The 26,305-nt window shown below is 36.8% G+C and overlaps 1 protein-coding gene across 2 annotated transcripts in view; it reads right to left on the reverse strand.

The window, feature by feature from the left end:
- Positions 1-26,305, reverse strand: part of FAAH2 (fatty acid amide hydrolase 2) — a 200,087-nt gene that overhangs the window by 163,803 nt on the left and 9,979 nt on the right. For both annotated transcript variants that reach the window (XM_031445025.2, XM_031445026.2), the window contains exon 3: positions 2,932-3,068. In XM_031445025.2, coding sequence (XP_031300885.1) covers positions 2,932-3,068 — 137 coding nt within the window. The remainder of the gene's footprint in view (positions 1-2,931; positions 3,069-26,305) is intronic.

Here is a 26,305-nt window from a genome sequence, read left to right on the forward strand (position 1 = left end):
TCTGCCCGGCTCGGGCAGCCTGTCCCTGCCCCCAGCTCCTGGCTTGCGTCTGGGGCTGGGTGTCACAGGGACCCTCTCTGCACGTTTAACTTAGTTCTGTCAGTCAAGGGGCGCTCCATATAGATCCAAGCCTCAGAGGCTCCCCCTGTGTCCCACTGGCCTCTCCACTGGAAAGGGGGAGACCCAGCCAACAAGTACTAGTCCTCCTTTGCCACTTCCTCCCCATGGGACCAGTCCCACACTGTTTTGCCTTTTCTTCTTTCTTTTTTCCTTTTCTCCTATCAGATTTTTGGCGTCTTTGTCTTTTGAGGAGGACGATGTTCTGTCAGAGTTCCACAGGTGCTCTGGGTGGCTGAGTGGGTCTGTGGATGTGAATCTTGGTGTATTTGTGGGAGAGAGTGAGCTATGAGCATCCTACTACTCTACCATCTTGGCCTCCTCCTCTGTATCTTTTTATATATTCTTTTCCACAATAGGTTATTACAATATAGTGAATATAATTGAATGTAATACTAAGTACATTTCACTGTGCTATATAGGAGGACCTGGTTGTTAATCTTTTTAATTCTCATTTTTTATTGTAATCAGTTTACAATGTTAGTTTCATGTGTACAGTGAAGTGATTCAGTTATACATATACATGCATATAGATTTTTTCAGATTCTTTTCCATTACAGCTCCTTAGAGAAAACTGAATAAAGTTCCTTATGCTATACAGTAGGTTCTTGTTGTTTATCTAATATATATATATATAAAACCACAGTTTTTTTTTTTTGTCTGTGAGTCTATTTCTGGTTTCTAAATAAAATTTGTATTTTTTTAGATATATCTCCATTTCTTAGAGTCTATTTACTGAAAAATTACTGTGTTCCTTTGATGGTGTCATTTTTCCTTGAGTTTTCATGTTCCTTGAAGTTTTATGGTTCTGTTTTTGCATTTTCTGAAGCAATTACCTCCTCCAGTCCTTACTGACTGCATTTAAGAGAGAGAGATAACTTTATTTGTCAGTCTTGGGATTCTGAGACTTTCTCAGGCATTTTCTACAAGGTAGCAACTGTACACTTATTATTCCCTTTTCGGGGGAGTTCTTAAAACTGTATGCCTTCTCTCAAACCCACAAAGCTGGGCTGGGTGTTGAGAACCTCCCTTTTGTCGTCCTTAGTTCAGAATACTGAAGTGCTCCAAAGTTGCACTGGAACTTCTCTGCTGGACACCCTGACACCCTCCAAGGTACCATCATCTCTCAGTGAGTGCAAAAATTGATGTTATATGGAGGGATGACAGTAGAGAATTCCTACACTGCCATCTTGATGATGTCACTCTCACATAAGAAGTTCAAATTTTTTAAAAAATGGATTCAATGTCACACAGCCAAGAAAAGAGAGAGGTATAATTAAATTGTAAGTCCATGTGACTCCAATTCTTTTTTATTTAATTCTGCTATGTTCCCTCTCACATAGAGAAGTAAAAGTTACAGGTTTAGGATAATCCTTCAACTTCCTTTTATACTCTAATTTTTAAAAATCAGCTTTAATGTGCTTGTACCTTGTGACTATGCTGAACTGATCAATTAGTTCTAGAATTTTCAGTTATTAAACAAATCTTGCATTCTTTTGATAAATTCCACTTGGTCACAATATATGATTCCGTCTAGACATTCCTTTTTTTAAATTATTTTGTTGAGGATTTTTGCACCTACATTCTTGAGGGATATATGTCTACACATTTATGTTTTGTTCCGTACCCACATCTTTCATTTTCTAGAAGACTTTTTGAAGTATTCTGCATTATGTCTTCATTAAATATGTAATAGAATTTGCTAGTAAAGTCATCTGAGTATGGGCTTTTCTTTGTGAGGAGATTTTCAAGTACTAATTCAATCTCTTTACTTGCCATATGTCTATTCATATTTTCCTTTTTCTCTTGAGTCATTTTTTGGGTTTTTTTGTGTCTCTCTAGGAATCTTTTCATTTCACTTGCATTATATAATTTGTTTACATGAAGTTTTTCCTATTAATTTATAATCTCTTTAATACAATTAAAATTTGTACTCATGCCACCTATTTATTTCTTGATTTTATTAATTTTTATTTTCTTCCTCCTTTGGTTAATTTCTCAATTTTATTGATATTTTTAAACAAACTTGATTTCAGTGATTTTATCTATTGTGTTGTTGTTTTCTACCTCACTGATTTCCACTCTAATCTTTATTGATTCCTTCCTATTTGTCTTAGGTTTAGTTTGTACTCCTTTTTTTAGTTTGGTAAGGTGGAAACTTAGGCTATTAATTTAAAATATTTCTTTCATTCAATTATACTCACCCAAAGATACAAATTTCCCTCTAAGAACTTCTTTAGCTGCATCACATAAGTTTTGTTTTACTGTACTTTTGTTTCCTGTCAGTTCAAAAGTTCCCTTTCAATTTTTTTATTGATCAGTTGAACAGTTATTTAGAAGTATGTTGTTTAATTTCCAAGCATCTGGGATTTTAATTTACTTTTGAGGCTAGCCAGGAGGTACAGAAGGTATAAAATATGAATTGCATTATAGAGAGAAAACAGGCTATTATCAGAGTCACAGCTTGGCTTTAGTAAAGCTACTTTAGGTTCACAAGTCTCCATGTATTTCTTTGAAAAATGAGGTAACAATACTATTCTTATAGTCTTCTTTGAAGTTTAATGGGCACTGAGTATAGTTCCTTATACGCTCTACAGGTCTAACAGATGATGGTCATTATTGTCTCTCTTCTCAACGGAATTTCCAGAATATTTCCCCTTATTTCAATAAAAAACATTTTTTAAAAACTGATGAAGAAGGTTACATTAACATTTCACTTTAATAATCTCCTTTTCAGTTTATAAGTTCAGAAAATGTATGCTATTTGTGAGTTCACCTCATTTATCTAAAGAATGAAAATACAAGGAACAATACCTTTTAGCTGGAAAGCTTCCTTGACTGTTAAAGGAACCCCAAGGAAGGGCCATTTCTTTTCCAGGGTGGCTTCATCTTCCTGATTCTCTGCAAGCTTTTTATCTATAGCACGAGCCTCCTTCTTAGCCGCCTCAAACCTAAAAAATGAAATAGAGCCAAATAAACCACAGAAAGTAGCCATCTGCTCAACTTTACTAAAAGGACATAGCTTGACATTTTGAAATTAATGTACTTCTCAAGAGCCTTATAAAGCTGACCCTTTGAGCCAGTTATTCTCCCTTTAAAAATGTGTCACAAGTACAATAATCCAACATACTTACAAAAATACATACAAAAAGATAGTCAGTGCACAATTATTTATACTGGAAATAGTGTGAAAGCAACATGACTGCCACCAAATAAATTAATATAGATATCTATTATGGACAACTGTAAGTCAATGATAATGGTGTTTCTTAAAATTTGTACTGCTCTTTGGCAATTATTATGATATAAATTATTTAATTTAAATGAAAAAGAAGGGTGCAATGTTATACTTCTAATTTAAACTTAATGTGAGAAAAATTCACATTATATGCATTGTACATGACATATTACCTTCCTGTAAACAAAACAAGTTCTAACAGTGAATAAACACTCACGGTACTAAGATTATGTGTAAACTTTTTTTGTAATTTGCAAATATTCTACAGTAAGTGTATATTACAGAAATGCTCAGAAACATACAATTTAATCAAAATAACTAAAATAACAATTTGAGTATGTATGGTAATACAATCACTAAATTATGCACTGTCATCTTAAATATCTCAGTGTCTCAAAATTAGCTTTTGAAAAAAGGAATTTTAAATATTTCAAATAAACTGTAATGTGAGTTAAGGATAACTCTGATAGAGGACTTTTTGTCTCACTGGAAGTATTAACGTTATTTAATAATTACTTCAACAATTTGTCAAACTATTTACACAAAAATAAGTCTATGCCTTTAAATTGAACAAAAATTCTAGAGCTCACATTTTCTACTTCTGTGATCTATGCAGGGTTTTTATTGTCTCACTTAGTTTCAGTTGCATAAGTTGTAAACTTGAGATATCTACCTAGCAGTGTGGTTGTAAGGATGCAGTGAGAAAACTGATGCAAAGTACCATTAAGAGTCCATAAGTAATATTTATTGTTGCCAGATGTCTTAGACAATTTGCCAGAAAAGGAAGAAATGTATATTATAGAGTGTGTTAGAATAATAAGTGATGATGATGATGATGATAGTTAACAATCATTGATATGTGCCAGGCACTGTTCTAAACACTTCTCAATCATTCAATCTTAATAATCATGAGAAGTAGGTACTATTATTATGCACAATTTACATATCAAGAAAGTTAGGCTCTGAGATGAGATATTCAAAATTGTGCTCAGGACCACTCAGCTACTAAATATCAGAAACATGATTTTATACCAAATTTAGTTGGTTTTAAAGCCTATACCAAATTTGGCTTTTTTTAAAACTCTAGATCTGAGCTGTCCAACACAGTATCTGTAAGCCACGTTTCTACTGAGCATTTAAAAAGTGACTAGTACAATATGTTGAAATTATATTTTGACATACTTAAATAATAACATATTATTAAAATTAATTTTACCCATTCCTTTTCTACTTTTTAAATCATGGCTACTAGTATATTCACACTTACTTGAGTGGCTCATGTTTATTTATACTGCATAGTACTAATCCACAGCTAAAATACATAGATTTGTATCCCAGCTCCACTATTTACTGTGTCTTCTTAGGTATATTATCTTTACTTTCTGTACTCAGTTTCCTCACATGAATAATGAAACTATTAATGTTTATCCCACAAGACTGTTGATATGATTTAATTATTTAACACATGTGTAACACTTATAGCAGTGCCTGAAACATGCAAATCATTAATATGTTAATTATTCTGTTATTATTAATGCTTCCTGTTAAAGAGAAAAATAAAACTCCAAACAGAAGGTATTAAAATATGAGGTGAACTCACAAATAGCATTTTCTCATTTTAGTGAAAATCTGTGGAGGTATTTGTGTAGTCTTTACTGAGAAATACTGGCTCATTAGCATGAATGGTAAGACAGCTAGGAACAATAAAGGGCAGGGTTTGTCTGTACTAGCCAAGGAGGAGATGCCAACATCATCCCCAATGGCCTGCTCTATGGAGTATTCCAGTAGCCTTTTCTGCTGAAGACCTCAACAGATGCCACAATAGCTACAAACTCCCTGAAGTTTTCACAGAAGAGAATACTATTGTGTTCATCACCATAGACCCCAACAGATTATTCTGCAGGGAATGCCAGGAGCTTTTGCCACTGAGGTAATCAACAGCTGTCATCATCCCGAGCCCACCAGAGAGAGAGTAATTTCTGTATCCTCCCCCAAAAATAGCTGTTGTTGTATTACCCTGAAATCAGGGCTGTCAATTTCCCAAACCCATACATCTCAGACCCCATAGAAAGAACTGCTTCATATGCATCCACAGTTCAGACACCAACTCCATGGCTACCCCATGCACACTCATGACAGACCCTAGCTCTGTGGCCACTCTGCATGTGCTTGTCTTCCAAATCCCAGCTCCACAGCCTGTGAATCTATGATCTATGATCTATGATCCATAGATCTATGATCACCCATGTCTCAAGCACAGGAGCCAACACTGCTGTGGCTAGCCAGAGACCTAGACCTCAGATGAACTGTATGTCCACATGTGTCCACACTCCAGCCCCAGGTTTCATGTCTGGTATGCATGTGACCATGTGTCAGGCACAAGTTATTGCCACTGTGGCATACCAATGCCATAGTTTCCTGAACCACTGTCCCCAAGATGTCCCCACAAGCCCTTATGACCACTGCAGACACCTGAAACCTTAGCCACTGTGGGTCCCTGCATCTTCACTGACAATAACCTAAGCTAACAGAGCCACACAGATGCTATGCCACTGAGTTTTCCCAAAAGCCAGAACCACCTTGCTCCACATAGTGGCTCTCTCAAACTCACCCACAGGTGGAGGTCTTGACCCACCAACACCAGTCCATAAAGTCTGGAAGAGGTGGCCACACTATCAAATGTGCACATATCAATACAAAAATACCAAAAAATAAATCAAAGAAACATAACACCAACAAAAGAACAAAAATTTTCCAAGAACTGACCACAAAGAAATGAAGATCTATGAACTTCCTGAAAAATAAATCAAAGTTTTAAGGAAGCCCAGTAAGCCACAAGACAACATAAATAACAAAGTCAGGAAAACAATACATGTGCAACATGAGAGATTCAATAGAGAGATAAAAATCAGAAAAAGTACCAGTTATTATTGATCTGAAGAACACAATAAATGAAATAAAAAATGAAAGAGACAGCATCAACAGATGACCCAATCAGCAGAAGAAAGAATCTGTGAACTTGAAGATGGTTCATTTGAAATTACATAGTTAATGAAGAAAAAGATTGAAAAAGAGTGAAGAAAACTTACTTGTATTAAGGGACACCATCAAATAATAGTCATATTGTAGAATTCTCAGAAGGAGAAGAGAGAGAGAAAAAGGCAGAAAAATTGTTTTAAAAATATAATGGATGAAAACTTCCCAAAACTGGGGAGAGAAATGGATATCAAGATACATGAAACTCATGTAATCCTTTACAAATTGAATGCAAAGACAACTTCATAGACATCAATTATAAAACTAAAAAAATCAAAGACAATGAAAACTTTTGAAAGAAACTAGAGGAAAAAAAATCATCTCATACAAGAGACTGCCATAAGGTTATCAGTAAAATTTTTAACAGAAACTTTAAAGGTCTGGAGAGACTGGGATGATAAATATAAATTCCTAAAAGAAATGAAAGCTACAAAGGAAGAATAATTTACACAAAAAAGCTGTCTATCAAAAATGAGGGAGACTTAAAGAATTTCCAGGACAAACAAAAGATGAGGGAGTTTCTTATCACAGAACTGCCTTTAAAGAAATGCTAAATAAAGTTCTAGAAGCTCAAATGAAAGGATGAAAAGTAGTAACATAAAAGAAGAAAACATAGAGAGGAGGCAAAGATGGTAGAGTAGTAGGACGCTCGTAGCTCACCCACTCCCACAAATACACCAAGATTCACATCCACGGAACCACTCAGCCAACCAGAGCACCTGCAGAATTCCGACAGAACATCGTCCTCCTCAAAAGACAGAGAGGCCAAAAATCTAATAGGAGAAAAGGAAAAAAGAAAGAAGAAAAGGCAAAACAGTGTGGGACAGGTCCTGTGGGGAGGGAGCAACAAAGGAGGAATAGCAATCGGTTGCTGTGTCTCCCCCTCTCCAACGGAGAGGCCAGCAGGATGGAGAAGGAGCCTCTGAGGCTGGAATCTATACAGAACAGCCCTTGACCGACAGAACTAAGTGGGCACAGAGGGTCCCTGAGACACCCAGCCCGAGTCAAGAGCCGGCAACTGTGGCCAGGACAGGCTGCCAGAGCTGGGCAGAGGACTGGCGTGGCTGCACTGAGGAAACCCCAGGAGACTGCAGGGAGCTGCATGCTGTGGTTGTGGCTGCACAGGCAGAACAACCTGGGCCCTCCATAAAACAACATGGCTGATGTGCCCTGGGGGGAAGGGTGCATAAACCCATTTCTGAAAACCCACGGAAGGTTTTCAGGTGAAGAGAGACGGGGCTCAGGCACAGCCGCCATACCTCCAGCGCTTAGCACCCAGGCAGGGGCAGGGGTGAAACCTGAATCTGCACCTAAGGGCTTAGAAACCTCAAAGGCCAGACAGACATTTGTCTACAGTCCGAGGTGGATAGGATCCTTCCGTCCTGGTCCCTCAGAGAACTCGCACTGCCAAGAAAAACAAGGAGCTGAGTTTTGGCCCAGAGGAGGGGCGGGGCTATTCCACAGTCTTCCCTGAGCCTGCCTACAGAGCATGGACCCGAGGCAGAGCGCACAGCAGTACAAAGCTGCAGAGCGACCGGCACCAGAAGACGGCAGGTGGCCCCCCACCTTTCCAGCAGGAACGCTGCACCTGACCACAGTGCTGGGAGGGGGAGCGACCAGCCCTCCTAATGGGTCAGTCTGCAACACTTGACTGCTGCATCGTGTGGGGCAGTGACCAGCCCGCCCACAACAAAGGAGAGCTGCACCTGACCCAGTGTTAGGAGGGGGCACAATCTGCTTGTCAAACAGGCACTGGGAGCAGCACAAACAAGAGCGCCAGTGGAGGGCCTCTGGAAACAGCAAGCTGAGTTCGCAAAACAGGGAGAAGACAAAAAGACTTCACATTAAGAGCACATAATCATGAGAAAACCGCCCCCCCAGTATTTTAATCTATTTTTACCTGTTCTATTTTCTAATACCTTTTTAATTTTTACTTTTTAAACAATTATGTGTGCTCCCAATTTTAATACCTTTTATTTTTTTTGAAATATTATTATTATTTTTAAAAAACCATGTCATTTTATTTTTATTTATCTTGGTTTTGATGTGCTGTTATTGATTATACAGAGGTTTCAAATACATTTTTCCCTCTTTTCTACTTTTTTAAAGGTTTCTAAAAGACGTCTCAAACCGATTGCTATTCTGCTTCAACTTGCTCTTCTATTATTCATTATAGACTGTTTTCAAAATTTTTTTCCTCCCTTCTTTCAAAATTCTATCTTTATTTTATCTTTTACTATCTATTCTATTTTGTATTACCTTTTTAATTTCTACTTTCTAAACAATTGTATATGTGTCTAGTTTTAATTCCTTTTAAATTTTTCTTTTAAAGTAGTTATATTACTATTATTTTTAAAAATCCACCTGATTTCATTTTCATTTCTTTTGGTTTTGATCTCCTGCTATTGATTAAACAGAGGCTTCAAATATTGTTTTTTGATCTTTTTTCCTCCTTTTTAAGGGTTTTTAAATAGACGTCTCAACTCGGTTGCTAGTCTCATTCAAATTGCTCTTCTATAATTGACTATTCACTGTTCACAAGCGTTTTCTTCTCCCTTCTTTTAAAATTCTTTCTCTCTCACTCTCTTTTTCTTTAAGTTTTATTCCGACATAGGCATTAGATAGATAAATAAATAAACTCCTTAGGGACCAAAATAGATAACTGATACTCCATAAGCCATAGTCCCAGAGAGCTATAAACAAGACGAAGAAGCAGAGAAACCATTCCCAATTAAAAGAACAAGAGGAATTCCCTGAAAGAACGATCAATGAAATAGACATCGATTTCCTACTAGATGAAGATTTCAAAAAAGGAGCAATAAAAGTACTGAATGAATTAAAAGAGATAGTGTTTGGAGATATAAAATATGTCAAAAATTAAATGGAAGATATAAAGAAGAGCCGAGTAGAACTGGTAAACACATTGGCTGAGATGAAAACTGATCAAAAGTCTGTGCAGGCAGACAAGATAATGGAGAGGAACAAATAACTGACCTAGTAGACAGGACAACAGAAAGCACACAATCAGAATACATACAAGATAAACAAATAAAAACAAATGAAAACAATATAAGGGACCTATGGGATAATATAAAGTGTGCCAATATTCACATAATAGGGGTCCCAGAAGGGGAAGAAAGATCAAAGGGGATTGAAAAGGTATTGGAAGAAATCATGATTGAAAACATCCCAAACTTAAAGAGGAATCAGATATACAAGTACAGAAAGCTCAGAGGGTCCCAAACAAGAAGAACCCAAATAGACCCACACCAAGACATATCATAATCAAGATGGCCAGAGTTAAGGATTAAGAAATGATCCAAACGGCAGCCAAAAAAAAAAAAAAGCAAGACTGAGTTACAAGGGCACCTGCATAAGACTCTCAGCTGATTTCTCTACAAAAACACTACAGGACAGAATGGAGTGGCAAGATATATTCAAAGTCCTGAATGAAAAAAAGATGCAGCCTAGGATACTGTATCCAGCAAGGATATCCTTTAGGATAGAAGGAGAGATAAAGAATTTCATAGACAAGCAAAAACTACAAGAGTTTAGCAACACTACACTCATGCTAAAAGAAATACTGAAAGGTCTAGTCAAAATACAAAAGCAGCAAGATGCTACAGAAATGAGAAACTGACAACTAGAAAGGTGATAACTCATGAATTACAAATAAATTAAGCACGAAATTGTAAAAGAAGACATCTAAATCATTGAGAGTGGGAGAGGGAGGCAGGAAAATACAGAATATTTTCATTCTTTTTAAATTTTTTTGTTCTCCGTAGGATGGGTTTGAGATCATGTTACAATTGGTTTAATAAAAACACTTATAGTAATGGGCTAGTAGACTTAGAATAAAGGGTAACCACAATCCAAAAAATTACACGGGAGTCACAAGAACGAAATAAAATCCATGATAATACAAAGGAAAATTACTAAACCACAAAAGGAAGAAGAAAGGAACAAAAAGGAAATACCAAATCAACTGCAAAAATAAGTTCAAAATGGCAATAAACACACATTGATCACTAATTACTGTAATTGTTAATGGACTACATGCTCCAGTCGAAAGACATAGAGTGGCAGACTGGATAATAAAGCAACAATGTTCAATATGCTGCATACAAGAGACACACTTTAGGGACAAGGACACATATATATTGAGAGTAAAAGGATGGAAAAGGATGTTCCATGCAAATGGAAAAGCCGAAAAACCAGGTGAGCAGTACTGATTTGAGACAAAATAGACTTTAAAACAAAGGCCATAAAGAAAGATAAAGAAGGACATTTTATAATGATTAAAGGAGCAATACAAGATGAGGATATTACACACATTAATCTATATGCACCCAATATAGGAGCACCTAAATACATAAAACAATTACTAACAAAGATAAAGGGGGATATTGATGGGAACACGATCATAGTCGGAGATTTTAACAGTGCATTAATGTCACTAGACAGATCTTCTTGACAGAAAATAAATAAGGCAACAGAGAAATTAAATAATACAATAGAAAAATTAGATTTGGTGGATATTTTCAGAGCATTACACTCCCCCCAAAAAATACGATTTACATTCTTTTCAAGTGCACATGGAACATTTTCCAGGATTGATCATGTACTTGGGCACAAAAGAAACCTCAACAATTTAGGAAGGTAAAAATTATCTCAAGAATCTATACTGACCACAATGCCATGAAACTACTAATCAATTACAGAAACAAAGGAGAAAAAAAGGAAAGCATGAATATTAAACCATATGCTATTAAAAAACCAATGTGTTAATGAGGAAATCAAAGCTGAAATTAAAAAAAAAAAAAAACCTTGAGACAAATGAAAATGAAAGCAAAACCACACAAAATTTATGGGACACAGCAAAGGCAGTGCTCTGAGGGAAGTTTATAGCAATGCAGGCCTTCCTCAAAAAAGCAGAACTATCTCAAAACACAATCTAACTCACTAGCTAAAAGAATTAGAAAAAGAAGAGAAGAGAACCCCAAAATTCAGCAGAAGGAAGGAAATTATAAAGATCAGGAAGGAAATAAATAAAATATAATCTTAAAAAAACATACAAAAAATCAATCAAAACAAAAGCTGGTTTTTTGAAAATGGAAATAAAGTTGACAAAACCCTGCCCAAACTCACAAACATGAAAAAAGACAGAGCACAAATAAGCAAAATAAGAAAGGAAAATGGAGAAATTACAACAAATAACATAGAAATACAGAATGTCATACAAGAATACGTCGATGAACTATATGGAACCAAACTGGATAACCTAGAAGAGATGGACAAATCTCTGGAAACTTACAGTCCATCAAGACTGAATCAAGAAGAAACTGAACACTTGAACAAACCAATCACTAGAAATGAAATTGAATTAGCAATAAAAAAAAACCTCCCTACAAATAAAAGTCCAGGACCAGACAGCTTCACCAGGGAATTCTACCAAACATGCAAAGAAGAACTCATATCACTCCTTCTCAAACTCTTCCAGAAGACTGACAAGGAGGAAATACACCCAAACTCATTCTATGAAGCCACCATCACCCTGATACCAACATGAGGCAAAGACACTACCAAAAAAGACAATTATAGGCCAATATCACTGATGAACATAGATGCAAAAATACTCACCAAAATATTAGCAAATACAATCCAACAGCACATAAAGAAGATTATACATCATAACAAAGTGGGGTTCATCCCAGGGACACAAGGGTGTTGTGTCATACACAAATCGATCAATGTAATAGATCACATCAAGAGGAGAAAACAAAACCAAAAACCAAAAACACATGATCATCTCAATAGATGCAGAAAAAGCTTTTGATAAAATTCAACACCCTATCCAAAGTGGGTATAGAGGGAACACATCTCAACATAATAGAAGCTATATATGACAAACCCACAGCCAACATAACACTTAATGGTGAAAAACTCAAAAGCTTCCCACTAAGATCTGGGACAAGACAAGGATGCCCAATATCACCACGCCTATTTAACATAGTCTTGGAAGTCCTAGCCACAGCAATCAGGCAAGAGAGAGAAATAAAAGATATCCAAATTAGAAAACAAGAGGTAAAAGTGTCACTATATGCAGATGACATGATACTATATATAGAAAACCCTAAAAGGTCCACACAAAAACTTCTAGAACTAATCAAAGAATTCAGCAAGTTAGCAAGATACAAGATTAACATTAAAAAATCAGTTGCATTTCTTTACACTATTTATGAATCAACAGAAAAAGAATGTAAAGAAACAATCCCCTTTGAAATAGCACCCAAAATAATAAAATAACTAGGAATAAATCTAACCAAGGAGGTGAAAGAATTATACACAGAAAACTATAAACCATTGATGAAGGAAATTAAAGAAGACTTTAAAAAATGGAAAGATATCCCATGCTCTTGGATTGGAAGAATCAGTATTGTTAAATTGGTCACACTGCCCAAGGCAATCTACAGATTTAATGCAATCCCTATCAAATTACCCAGGACATGTTTCACAGAACTAGAACAAATCATAATAAAATTTATATGGAACCATCAAAGACTTAGAATTGTCAAAGCATTACTGAAGAGAAAGAAAGAGGCTGGAGGAATAACTCTCCCAGACTTCAGACAATACTATAGAGCTCAGCCATCAAGTCAGCATGGTATTGGTACCAAAACAGACATATAGACCAATGGAACAGAATAGAGATCCCAGAAATAAACCCACAAACTTTTAGTTAACTAATCTTCAACAAAGCAAGCAAGAATATACAATGCAATAAAGACAGTCTCTTCAGCAAATGTTGTTGGGAAAACTGGACAGCAGCATGTAAAACTATGAAGCTAGAACACTCCCTTATACCATATCAAAAAATAATCTCAAAATGGAGGAAAGGCTTAAACATAAGACAAAATAAAATAAACTTCCCAGAAGAAAATATAGGCAAAACATTATCAGACAGACATCTCAAAAATGCTCTCCTAGGGCAGTCTACCTTAGCAATAGATATAAAAGCAAGAATAAATAAATGGGACCTAATGAAACTTACAAATTTCTGCACAACAAAGTAAACCATAATTAAAACAAAAAGACAACCTACCCAATGGGAGACAATTTTTGCAAATGATGAAATGAACAAAGGCTTGATCTCCAGAATATATAAGCAGCTCATATGACTTAATAAGAAAAAAAAAACCCAATCCAAAAATAGGCAGAAGACCTAAACAAGCAATTCTCCAAGGAAGAAATACAAATGATCCATAGGCACATGAAAAAATGCTCAATTTCACTAATTAGCAGAGAAATGCAAATCAAAACAACAGTGAGGTATCACCTCACACCAGTCAGAATGGTCATCATTCAAAAGTCCACAAATGACAAATGGTGGAGAGGCTGTGGAGAAAAGGGGACCCTCCTACACTGCTGCTGGGAATGCAGTTTGGTACAGCCACTGTATAAAACAGTATGGAGATTCCTCAAAAGACTGCGAATAGACATTCTGTATGACCCAGGAATCCTGCTCCTGGGCATCTATCCAGAAGGAACCCTACTTCAAAATGACACCTGCACCCCAATGTTCATAGCAGAATTATTTACGATAGCCAAGACATGGAAATAACTTAAACGTCCATCAACAGATGACTGGACAACGAAAAAGTTGTATATTTATACAATGGAATACTACTCAGCCATAACAACTGACAACATAACACCATTTGCAGCAACATAGATTCTGCTGGAGAATGTCAGTGTAAAGAAGTAAGCCAGAAAGAGAAAGAAAAATATCATATGATATTGCTCATATGTGGAATCTAATAATAATAATAATAATAATAACAAAAACAACAACAAACAAAGCATAAATACAAAAGAGAAATAGACTCATAGACATAGAATACAAACTTGTGGTTGCCAAGGGGGTGGGGGGTGAGAAGGGATAGACTGGGATTTCAAAATGTAGAATAGATAAACAAGATTATACTGTATAGCACAGGGAAATATATACAAGATCTTATGGTAGCTCACAGAGAAGAAAATGTGACAGTGAATATATATATGTTCATGTATAACTGAAAAATTGTGCTCTACACTGGAATTTGACACAGCATTGTAAAATGATTATAAATCAATAAAAGATTTTAAAAAAAGAAAGTATAAAACTCAATTGTAGAGATATGCATATAGTCAAATTAAGAATACTGTCACAATGTTATGAAGGTGTATACGTCATTTACCTCTAGTATAAAGTTTAAAAGGAAGATATGTTAAAAATTATTGTAAGTCCAATAATTTGTAATATATATGTAATATATGATGTTATAAATTGAAACATGATAAACACAAAATGTGGAATAGGGAGTAAAAGGGTAAAGATTTGTATGTGATAAAATGCATTATCAATCTAAATTAGCCAGTTGCAATTAAGTGATGTTTTATGTAAGCTTCATAGTAACCACAAAGCAAAAAGCTGATAAAGATACAGAAAAATAATTCAATGCATACTGCTAAAGAATATTACCATATTGCAAAAGAAGATAGCAAGAGAAGATAGAAGGGAAATAGAAATATGAAATTGTTAGAAAAAAATATACAAGATGACAATGCTAAATTCTTATCTATCAATAATTATTTTAAATTTAAATGGATTAAAGTATCCAATCAGAAAACAGAATGACTGAGGGGGAAAAAACAAAAGAAAACCCAACTAAATTCTGCCTATAGGATACTAATATTAACTTAAAGACACACACAGGCTAAAACAGAGAGGAAAGAAAAGGATATACCATGCAAATGGAAAACAGAAGAGAACATGAATAGTTATACTTAAATAAAACACACTTTTTATCAAAAAGTGTAACAAGATAAAAAAGTCATTATCCACAAAGTTGATATAATAATTGTAAATATATATGCACTCATGTTCATAGCACCTAAACATATATACACAAAAGATAAAGAAACTAACAAGGGCTTAATTTCCAGAATATATAAACAGCTCATACAACTTAATAACAAAAAAAATCAACCAATCCAAAAATGGGCAGAAGACCTAAACAAGCAATTCTCCAAAGAAGACATACAAATGACCAAAAGGCACATCACATGAAAAAAATGCTCAATATCACTAATTATCAGAGAAATGCAAATCAAAACTATAATGAGGTATCACCTTACACCAGTCAGAATGGCCATCATTCAAATCCACAAACAATAAAAAATGGAGAGGGTGTGGAGAAAAGGGAACCCTCCTACACTGTTGGTGGGAATGTAGTTTGGTGAAGCCATTATAGAAAACAATATGGGGATTCCTCAAAAGACTAAAAATAGACTTACCATATGACCCAGCAATCCCACTCCTGGCCTTATATCCAAAGGGAACCTTAATTCAAAAAGATGCATGTACCCCAATGTACATATAAGCACTATTTACAATATCCAAGACATGGAAACAATCTAAATGTCCATTGACAGGTCACTGGATAAAGAAGCTGTGGTATCCTAATACACTGGAATACTACTCAGCCATTAAAAATAATAAAATCATGCCATTTGCAGCAACACTGATGGGTCTGGGGAATGTCATTCTAAGTTAAATAAGCCAGAAAGAGAAAGAAAAACAACATATGACATCATTTATATGTGAAATCTAAAAAAGAAAAGAAAAAGAAAGAAAAGGCAAACAAACGTATTTACAAAACAGAAACAGACTCACAGACATAGAAAACAGATTTATGGTTACCAGGGGGAAAGGGGTAAGAAGGGATAAATTTGGAGTTTGAGATTTGCAGATACTAACTACTATATATAAAAAGATAAACAAGTTTATACTGGATAGCACAGGCAACTATATTCAATGTCTTGTAACTTATGGTGAAAATCAATATGAAAATGAATATGTGCATGTTCCTATATGACTGAAGAATTGTGCTGTACACCAGAAATTGACACAGCATTGTAAGCTGACTATACTTCAATAAAAATATTTTTAGAAAAGAAATAAAAAAGAGATCTCAAATCAGTAATGTAACTTTAAACCTAATGGAAGTAGAAAAATGAAAACAAATTAAGACCAAGTTTAGCAGAAGGAAGAGAAACAAAAGATCAGAGTCCTGGATAGGTACACCTCTTCTATGCTTCTACAGTATCCTCTTCTGATCCTATTAGAGCCTTAATCCCATTGTGCTGTAAACAATAGTTATTTTTATGGCTCAACCACTTGACTGTCAGGTGAAAGAGGCCAGGGGTTGCATTTTGTTCACCTTTGTATTCCCTAACATCTAGCACAATATCAGGCACACAGAAGGAATTCAACAATTGTTTGTTGGATAAAGGAGAGAAAGTGTCAGGTGTTTTATAAACATTTAATTTCATAAAACTATATATCTTAAGGGTCTATATTATTTTTCCATTTTATAAAGAATGAAACAAAGACTCAGAGAGGTTCAGAAACATGGTTAAGGCCATACAACTACTAAATAACAGAAGGATTCCAACTTGGGTCTGTGTGACTCCATAAGTATGCATTTTTGCTAGCCTTATGATCTCTGGATTCTAGGCCTCCCAGCAAGCTTGCCTTGACCATTTTCAATGTTGTGCAATGTTTGGAAAGAATGTATCTATTGGCTGGAATGCATGACCATATATGCTCTAAAGAGCAAGGCCTAAAACTAGTAGGAAATCTGTACTTTTCCAGACAAGGAAGAGAAACTGTGGACTGTAAGTCATAGTTCAGAAGGACTTGGAAATGTGGCAGTTTGCAGGGCTTAAGAGGAAGCCTCATTTTAAGTTAAAACATGAGCATAGCCTAAGAAAACAAATAAATGCATCATTTAATTAAGAACAATTATGTCAGAACATGTGCAAGAAATTGAGAATATCAAGGTGAATCACTTATGGTTCCTGCCATTGAGAAGTTCAGTCTAGTAGGTGAGACAATTAAGACCACAGCGTCACTGTAGAGTTGAATCAGTTATTATACTACCATCTCTCAGCCCCAAACCAAGCATTCAATACCCTCACTTTGTGATGGGAAAGTTTTCCTAAGTTAAAACTAAGTTTTCTTTTGCCAACTGGTGTCTTCTTCGATTCTTCAAATACAGTGCCCTAGAGGCTGGAAAGCAAGGCAAAAAGTGAAGAGATTTGGTACCTCCACTTTGTTTGCTGCTCCTGACAACATTACCTAAACAATGGCCTTTAATCCAGGCAACATAGTTGATTCCAGCTTTCTATTTCTTTCCACACTATAGAACCAGCCTTACTACACCTGCTCAGAAGTACCATTATCAGTCAGCTGGCAACTGCTCCTCACAGGTTGGAACCACAGCTCTACAAGGTTTCTTCTCTAAGCTTCTGAGATAGCAGCAGCAGCCAGGCAGCACCCTATTCACATACGTATGAGTCCAAGATCTGTAGGCATCTCCTTTGAGTTTCTAAGGTTCTAATAATCCCAATCTCTTTCCTTTCTTCTCTCAGACTCAGCGGTGGAAGTTGGTTACTGCAGTCATTATTTCTCTGTTATTCTAGTGCTATGGTTTAGTTTTCTCATTCTTTTGTGTGTGTGTGTGTGTGTGTGTGTGATGAGATGGGGTTTTTTTTATTTATTTTTTAACATTTTTTATTGATTTAAAATCATTTTACACTGTGTCAAGTTCCAGTGTTCAGCACAATTTTTCAGTCATTCATGGACATATACACACTCATTGTCACATTTTTTTCTCTGTGAGTTATCATAACATTTTGTGTATATTTCCCTGTGCTATACAGTGTAATCTTGTTTATCTATTCTACAATTTTGAAAGGCTATCCCTTCCCACCCTCCACCCCCCGGTAACCACAAGTCTGTATACTCTGTCTGTGAGTCTATTTCTATCCTGTATTTACGCTTTGTTTTTGTTTGTTTGTTTTTTCTTTTTCTTTTTGTTTTTTAGATTCCACATATGAGCGATCTCATATGGTATTTTTCTTTCTCTTTCTGGCTTACTTCACTTAGAATAACATTCTCCAGGAGTATCCATGTTGCTGCAAATGGCATTATGTTGTCGGTTTTTATGGCTGACTAGTATTCCATTGTATAAATATACCACCGCTTCTTTATCCAGTCACCTGTTGATGGACATTTAGGCTGTTTCCATGTTTTGGCTATTGTAAATACTGCTGCTATGAACATTGGGGTGCAGGTGTCATCCTGAAGTAGATTTCCTTCTGGATACAAGCCCAGGAGTGGGATTCCTGGGTCATATGGTAAGTCTATTCCAAGAATTTTGAGGAATCTCCACACTGTTTTCCATAGTGGCTGCACCAAACTGCATTCCCACCAGCAGTGTAGGAGGGTTCCCCTTTCTCCACAGCCTCAGCAGCATTTGTCATTTGTGGATTATTGAATGATGGCCATTCTGACTGGTGTGAGGTGATACCTCATTGTAGTTTTGATTTGCATTTCTCTGATAATTAGTGATATTGAGCATTTTTTCATGTGCTTTTTGATCATTTGTATGTCTTCCTTGGAGAATTGCTTGTTTAGGTCTTCTGCCCATTTTTGGATTGGGTTATTTACTTTTTTCTTATTGAGTCGTATGAGCTGCTTATATATTCTGGAGATCAAGCCTTTGTCGGTTTCACTTGCAAAAATTTTCTCCCATTCTGTAGGTTGTCTTTTTGTTTTACTTCTGGTTTCCTTTGTTGTGCAGAAGCTTTTAAGTTTCATTAGGTCCCATTGTTTATTCTTGCTTTTATTTCTTCTAGGAGAAAATTTTTGAGATGTATGTCAGATAATGTTCTGCCTATGTTTTCCTCTAGGAGGTTTATTGTATCTTGTCTTATGTTTAACTCTTTAATCCATTTTGAGTTGATTTTTGTATATGGTGTAAGTGAGTGTTCTAGCTTCATTGTTTAACATGCTGCTGTCCAGTTTTCCCAACACCATTTGCTGAAGAGACTGTCTTTATTCCATTGTATATTCTTGCCTCCTTTGTCGAAGATGTGTTGACCAAAAGTTAGTGGGTTTATTTCTGGGCTCTCTATTCTGTTCCATTGGTCTATATGTCTGTTTTCGTACTAATACCATGCTGTCTTGATGACTGTAGCTCTATAGTATTGTCTGAAGACTGGGAGAGTTATTCCTCCAGCCTCTTTCTTTCTCTTCAGTAATGCTTTGGCAATTCTAGGTCTTTGATGGTTCCATATAAATTTTATTATGATTTGTTCTAGTTCTGTGAAATATGTCCTGGGTAGTTTGATAGGGATTGCATTAAATCTGTAGATTGCCTTGGGCAGTGTGACCATTTTAACAATATTGATTCTTCCAATCCAAGAGCATGGAATATCTTTCCATTTTTTAAAGTCTTCTTTAATTTCCTTCATGAATGGTTTATAGTTTTCTGTGTATAATTCTTTCACCTCCTTGGTTAGATTTATTCCCAGATATTTTATTACTTTGGGTGCTATTTTAAAGGGGATTGTTTCTTTACTTTCTTCTTCTGTTGATTTATCGTTAGTGTAAAGAAATGCAACTGATTTTTGAACGTTAATTTTGTAACCTGCTACCTTGCTGAATTCTTCAGTCAGCTCTAGTAGCTTTTGTGTGGAACTTTTAGGGTTTTCTATATATAGTAACATGTCATCAGCATATAATGACACTTTTACCTCCTCTTTTCCAATTTGGATCCCTTTTATTTCTTTCTCTTGCCTGACTGCTGTGGCTAGGACTTCCAGGACTAACTTGAATAGGAGTGGTGATAATAGGCATCCTTTTCTTGTCCCAGATTTTAGTGGGAAGCTTTTGAGTTTTTCACCGTTGAGTACTATGCTGGCTGTAGGTTTGTCATGTATAGCTTCTATGATGTTGAGATATGTTCCCTCTATACCCACTTTGGCGAGATTTTTTATCATAAATGGGTGTTGAATTTTATCAAATGCTTTTTCTGCATCGATTGAGATGATCATGTGGTTTTTGTTGTTTCTCTTGTTGATGTGATGTATTACATTGATTGATTTGCGTATGTTGAACCAGCCTTGTGTCCCTGGGATGAACCCCACTTGGTCATGATGTATAATCTTTTTTATGTGTTGTTGGATTCTATTTGCTAAAATTTTGGTGAGGAATTTGGCGTCTATGTTCATCAGTGATATTGGCCTATAATTCTCTTTTTTTGTAGTGTCTTTGTCTAGTTTTGGTATCAGGGTGATGGTGGCTTCATAGAATGAGTTTGGGAGTATTCCATCATTTTTAATTGTCTGGAACAGTTTCAGAAGGACTGGTATGAGTTCTTCTTTGTATGTTTGGTAGAATTCCCCAGTGAAGCCGTCCGGTCCTGGACTTTTATTTGTAGGGAGGTTTTTAATTTCTATTTCTATTTCCTTTCTAGTGATCGGATTTTTCAAGTGTTCAGATTCTTCTTGATTCAGTTTTGGTGGACAGTATGTTTCCAGAAACTTGTCCATCTCCTCTAGGTTATCCAGTTTGGTTCCATATAGTTTTTCACAATATTCTCGTATGATATTCTGTATTTCTATTTTGTTTGTTGTAATTTCTCCATTTTCCTTTCTTATTTTGCTAATTTGTGCTCTCTCTTTTTTCTTCTTTGTGAGTTTGGCCAGAGGTTTGTCGATTTTATTTACTTTTTCAAAAAACCACCTTTTGGTTTGGTTGATTTTTTCTATGGTCTTGTTAATCTCTATTGTATTTAATTCCCCTCTGATCTTTATTATTTCCTTCCTTCTGCTGCTTTTTGGGGCTTTTTGTTCTTCTTTTTCTAATTCAATCAGGTGGTGGGTTAAATTGTTTCTTTGAGATTTTTCTTCTTTTTTGAGAAAGGCCTGTATCGCTATAAACTTCCCTCTTAGCACTGCCTTTGCTGTGTCCCATAGGTTTTGAGTGTTTGTGCTTTCATTCTCATTTGTCTCAAGGTATTTCTTAATTTCAGCTTTGATTTCCTCATTGATCCATTGTTTTTTCAATAACATATTGTTTTATCTCCATGCTTTCCTTTTTTTCTCCTTTGTTTCTCTGTTGTTCATTTCCAGTTTCATGGCACTGTGGTCAGTAAAGATGCTTGAGATAATTTCTATCTTCTTAAAATTGTTGAGGTTTCTTTTGTGCCCAAGTACATGATCCATCCTGGAAAATGTTCCATGTGCACTTGAAAACAATATATATCCTAATTTTTGGGGGTGTAATGCTCTGAAAATATCCACCAAATCTAGTTTTTCTATTGTAGTATTTAATTTCTCTGTTGCCTTGTTTATTTTCTGTCTGGAAGATCTGTCCAGTGATGTTAATGCATTGTTAAAATCTCCAACTGTGATTGTATTCCCATCAATATCCCCCTTTATCTCTGTTAGTAATTCTTGTATGTACTTAGGTGCTCCTATGTTGGGTGCATATATATTAACGAGTGTAATATCCTCATCTTGTATCACTCCGTTAATCATTATAAAATGTCCTTCTTTATGGCCTTTATTTTAAAGTCTATTTTGTCTGAAATCAGTACTGCAACACCTGCTTTTTTGGCTTTTCCATTTGCATGGAATATCCTTTTCCATCCTTTCACTTTCAATCTATATGTGTCCTTCTCCCTAAAGTGGGTCTCTTGTATGCAGCATATTGAAGGTTCTTGCTTTATTATCTAGTCTGCCACTCTATGTCTTTTGACTGGAGCAGTTAGTCCATTAACATTTACAGTAATTAATGATAGATGTGTGTTTATTGCCATTTTGTACTTATCTTTGCAGTTGAATTGGTATATCCTCTTTGTTCCTTTCTTATTACTTCTGTAGTTTGGTAATTTTCCTTTGTATTTCCATGGATTTTATTTAATTTTTGTGACTCCTTTGTAAATTTTTGGTTTGTGGTTACCCTTTTTTGTAAATCTATTAACCCATTACTATAAATGTTTTTATTAAACTGATAGTAACATGATCTCAAACCCATCCTACTGTTAAAAAAATTTTAAAAAGAAAGAAAAAAATATTCTATATTTCCCTGCCTCCCTCTCCCACTCTCAGTGATTTGTATGTCTTCTTTTATAATTTCATGTTTACTTTATTTGTAATTGATGAGTTATCACCTTTCCAGTTGTGAGTTTCTCATTTCTGTAGCATCCTGCTGCTTTTCTATTTAGAATAGACCTTTCAATACTTCTTTTAGCATGGGTTTATTGTTGCTAAACTCCTGTAGATTTTTTTTTTTGTCTGTGAAACTCTTTATTTCTCCTTCTATCCTAAAGGATAGCCTTGCTGGATAAAGGATCCTAGGCTGCATCTTTTTTTCATCCAGGGCTTTGAATACATCTTGCCACACCCTTCTGGCCTGTATGTTTGTGTAGAGAAATCAGCTGAGAGCCTTATGGGGGTTCCCTTGTATCTTACTCTTCGCTTTTCTTTTGCTGCCTTTAGAATCCTTTCTTTATCCTTGACTCTGGCCATCTTGATTATGATATGTCTTGGTGTGGGTCTATTTGGGTTCTTCCTGTTTGGGACCCTCTGAACTTCCTGTACTTGGATATCTGATTCCTTCTTTAAGTTTGGGAAGTTTTCAGTCATGATTTCTTCAAAAACCTTTTCAATCCCCTTTGATCTTTCTTCTCCTTCTGGGACCCCTATTATGCGAAGATTGGGACGCTTTATGTTATCCCATAGGTCCCTTATGCTATTTTCATTATTTTTTTTTGCTTATCTTGTAGTTCTTCTGAATTTGTGCTTTCTATTGCCCTGTCTTCTAAATCACTAATTCGTTCCTCTGCATTATCTAGTCGGCTTAGCTCAGCTATTAGATGATTCCTCATCTCTGTCAATTAGTTTACCCATTCTACTTGGCTCTTCTTTATAGCTTCAATTTCATTTTTGACATATTTTATATCTCTAAACACTATCTCTTTTAATTCCTTCAGCAATTCGATCACTCCTTTTTTTGAAATCTTGATCTAGTAGGCTATCGATGTCTATTTTGTTGATCTTTCTTTCAGGGGATTTCTCTTGTTCTTTTAATTGGGAAAGGTTTTTCTGCTTCTTCATCTTGCTCATACCTCTCTGGCACTGTGGTTTATGAAGTATCAGTTGTTTATTTTGGTCCTTAAGGATTTTATCTATCTAATACCTATTTAGGAATAAAACTTAGGAAAAAAAGAAAAAAAAATAAGAGAGAGAGAAAGAATTTTAAAGGAAGGGAGAAAGAGGGTTTGAAAACAGTGTATAATGAATAATAGAAGAGTGAGTTGAAGCAGAGTATTAATCAGGTTGAGACGTCCTTTTAAAACCTTTACAAAAAAAGGGGGGGGAGATGAATAGATGTATTTGAAACCTGTGTCTAATCAATAACAGGACATCAAAACCCAAGAGAAATAGAAATGAATTAAGAAGTAAAAATTAGAGAGTAATAGAAAATAGAACAGGTAAAAACAGATTTAAAAAAAAAGGGGGGGGGGGGTTTGTCGGTGTTCTCCTGGAGTCTGTGTGCTTTTAATGTGAAGTCTTTCTGTCTTAGTCCTGTTTTGGAAGCTCAGCTTGCTGTTTCAGAGGCCTTCCGTTGGCGCCCTCTTCTGTGCTGCTCCCAGCACCTGTCGGCAAGCAGATCGCGCCTCCTCCTAACACTGGGTCAGGTGCAGCTCTGCTCTGCTGTGGGCGGGCCGGTCACTGCCCCTCCCGATGCCGCAGTCAGATGTTGCAGACTGGCCAGGTAGGAAGGCGGGTCGTGCTCCCTCCTACCACCACTGTCAGGGGCTGTGTTCCTGCCCCAAAGGCGGGGGGCCGCTCTCCCTCTACCTGCACCCGTGGCTCTGCTGCTCTGTGCGGCTGCACGTTCCTCCCTGGTCGGCGCTCCACAGGTGGGCTCGGGGAAGACCGAGGGACAGCCTTGTCCCTGCTCTGAGCCAGAACCCAGCTCTTTGTTTGTCTTTGTGGAGCAAGTTCTCTGAGGGACCAGGATGGAAGGATCCTATCTGCCCCGGCCTGTAGGCAAGTCTCAGTCTGGCTTCTGAGGCTGCTAAGCCCTTTGGTGTGGATGCAGGTTTCGCCCCAGCCCCCGCCTGGGTGCTTAGTGCGGGAGGATATGGCGGCTGTGCCTGAGCCCCGCCACTCTTCCCCCGAAAACTTTCCGCGGGTTTTCAGAGATGGGGGTGTGCACCCTTCCCCCGAGAGCACATCAACCTTGCTGTTTTATGGAGGGCCCAGGTTGTTCTGCCCTGTGCACCCACAGCCACGGCGCGCAGCCCCTTTCGTTCCCCCAGGGCTGCCTCCGTGCAGCCGCCCCTGTCCTCCATCCGGCTTGGGCAGCCTGGCCCTGCCCACTGCTGCCGGCCGCGTCTCAGGCTGGTTGTTGGGGGGACGCTCTGTGCCCGTTTGACTTAGTTCTGTTAGTCAAGGGCTGCTCTGTACAGATCCAAGCCTCGGAGGCTCCCCCTCCTTCCCGCTGGCCTCTCAGTTGGAGAGGGGAGACCCAGCCAGCGAGCGCCAGTCCTCCTTTGCCGCTCCCTCCCCGCGGGACCCGTCCCACGCTGCTTTGCCTTTTGTTCTTTCTTTTTTTCCTTTCCTCCTACCAGATTTTTGGCGTCTTTATCATTTGAAGAGGGCGATGTTCTCTCAGAGGTCCACAGGTGCTCTGGTTGGCTGAGTGAGTCTGTAGATGTGGGTCTTGGTGTATTTGTGGGAGAAGGTGACCTGCGAGCGTCCTTCTACTCCGCCATCTTCTCCGTCTCCTTATTTTTTAATTCTTAAACATCTATTTCAACAATTCCATATTTACATTCTTTGTTAAAATAGTGTGGTTTCTGGACCCTGAATGAAACAATTGTCACAAGTACACAATGTGCTCTTGGAGCGCAAATGTAGATGCTTCAAACAGGCTAAGATGATGAAATAAAGTGGAACTGAGACCTAACCTGGGCTCTAAAATATTGTCAGCCAAATATACAAGAGGTGGGGAAAGGGAAGATATTCCAGTGAGAAGGAACAACATATGTAAAGTTATGGAGATAGGAGAGAGCACAATAAGTCAGGGGAAATAGAGTAGTCCAATATTACAAAAGAGTAGAATATAAAAGAACAGAGAATGTTGGCATAATGGGAAATAAGAAAAAGAGCTAGCAAAACTTTTAAATTAATTAGGGTTGAGTGATAGACTTTGGAAAGGAGGGAAGAAGTTGGAGCCCACTGTTATAGTCAGGTGTCTTACTTGTGTGACTGGGTAGAAGAACAAGTTTGGGAAGAAGGTGATAAAATGATGAACATTTTCTGATCAGTTAAGAGTAGAAAGAGGAAGCTAGGAACCAGCAGAATTATAGTTTATATTCCCTCCTCCTATTTCATAGCTGTGTGACTTTAATCACTGAACTGCCCTAAGAATAAGTTTTAGTGCCAAGTAAATGAAGAATAGTAATACAGTAAAACTGTATAACCATAAGGTCAGATCCACTTACTGAGCTTCTCTTGTAATAACAACCATAACAAGAGCAATTGCTAACATGGAGTGATTGATTTAAGGTTCTATGCTAGATGTCTTACATATATTTTTTTTTCACTTTACTGCAAATATTCTTATTTCAAGTACAGTAGAAACATAATTAGGGTAATAAAGCAATTTTGAGTGTTTTAAGATAGGAATAAACACTGATGTTACACATAGGACAAATAAACTTCATAAAATTATTTCTGAACATCTCTCCTAGAGGCATCCATGTCTTATCTCTCTCCATATCTTCAGTCTCTGATAGCCACTGTCCTGCCCTGCTCCTCCAATCCACCCACCAGCAACCTCTGCAGTCTCCTGTTCATAGGTCCAAATCATCACTTTCCACAAGGACAATTTAAATCTGTCAAAACTTTAATAGTATCCACACAGAAACAAGCCCTGAAACAAAAGACCTCTCTCCTTATGAATCACTCTTTAAAAGGTAATAGAGAAATAAAAATAGCAGAATT

The sequence above is a fragment of the Camelus dromedarius genome, chromosome X (genome assembly GCF_036321535.1).
Source record: "Camelus dromedarius isolate mCamDro1 chromosome X, mCamDro1.pat, whole genome shotgun sequence".
Taxonomy (NCBI): Eukaryota; Metazoa; Chordata; class Mammalia; order Artiodactyla; family Camelidae; genus Camelus; species Camelus dromedarius.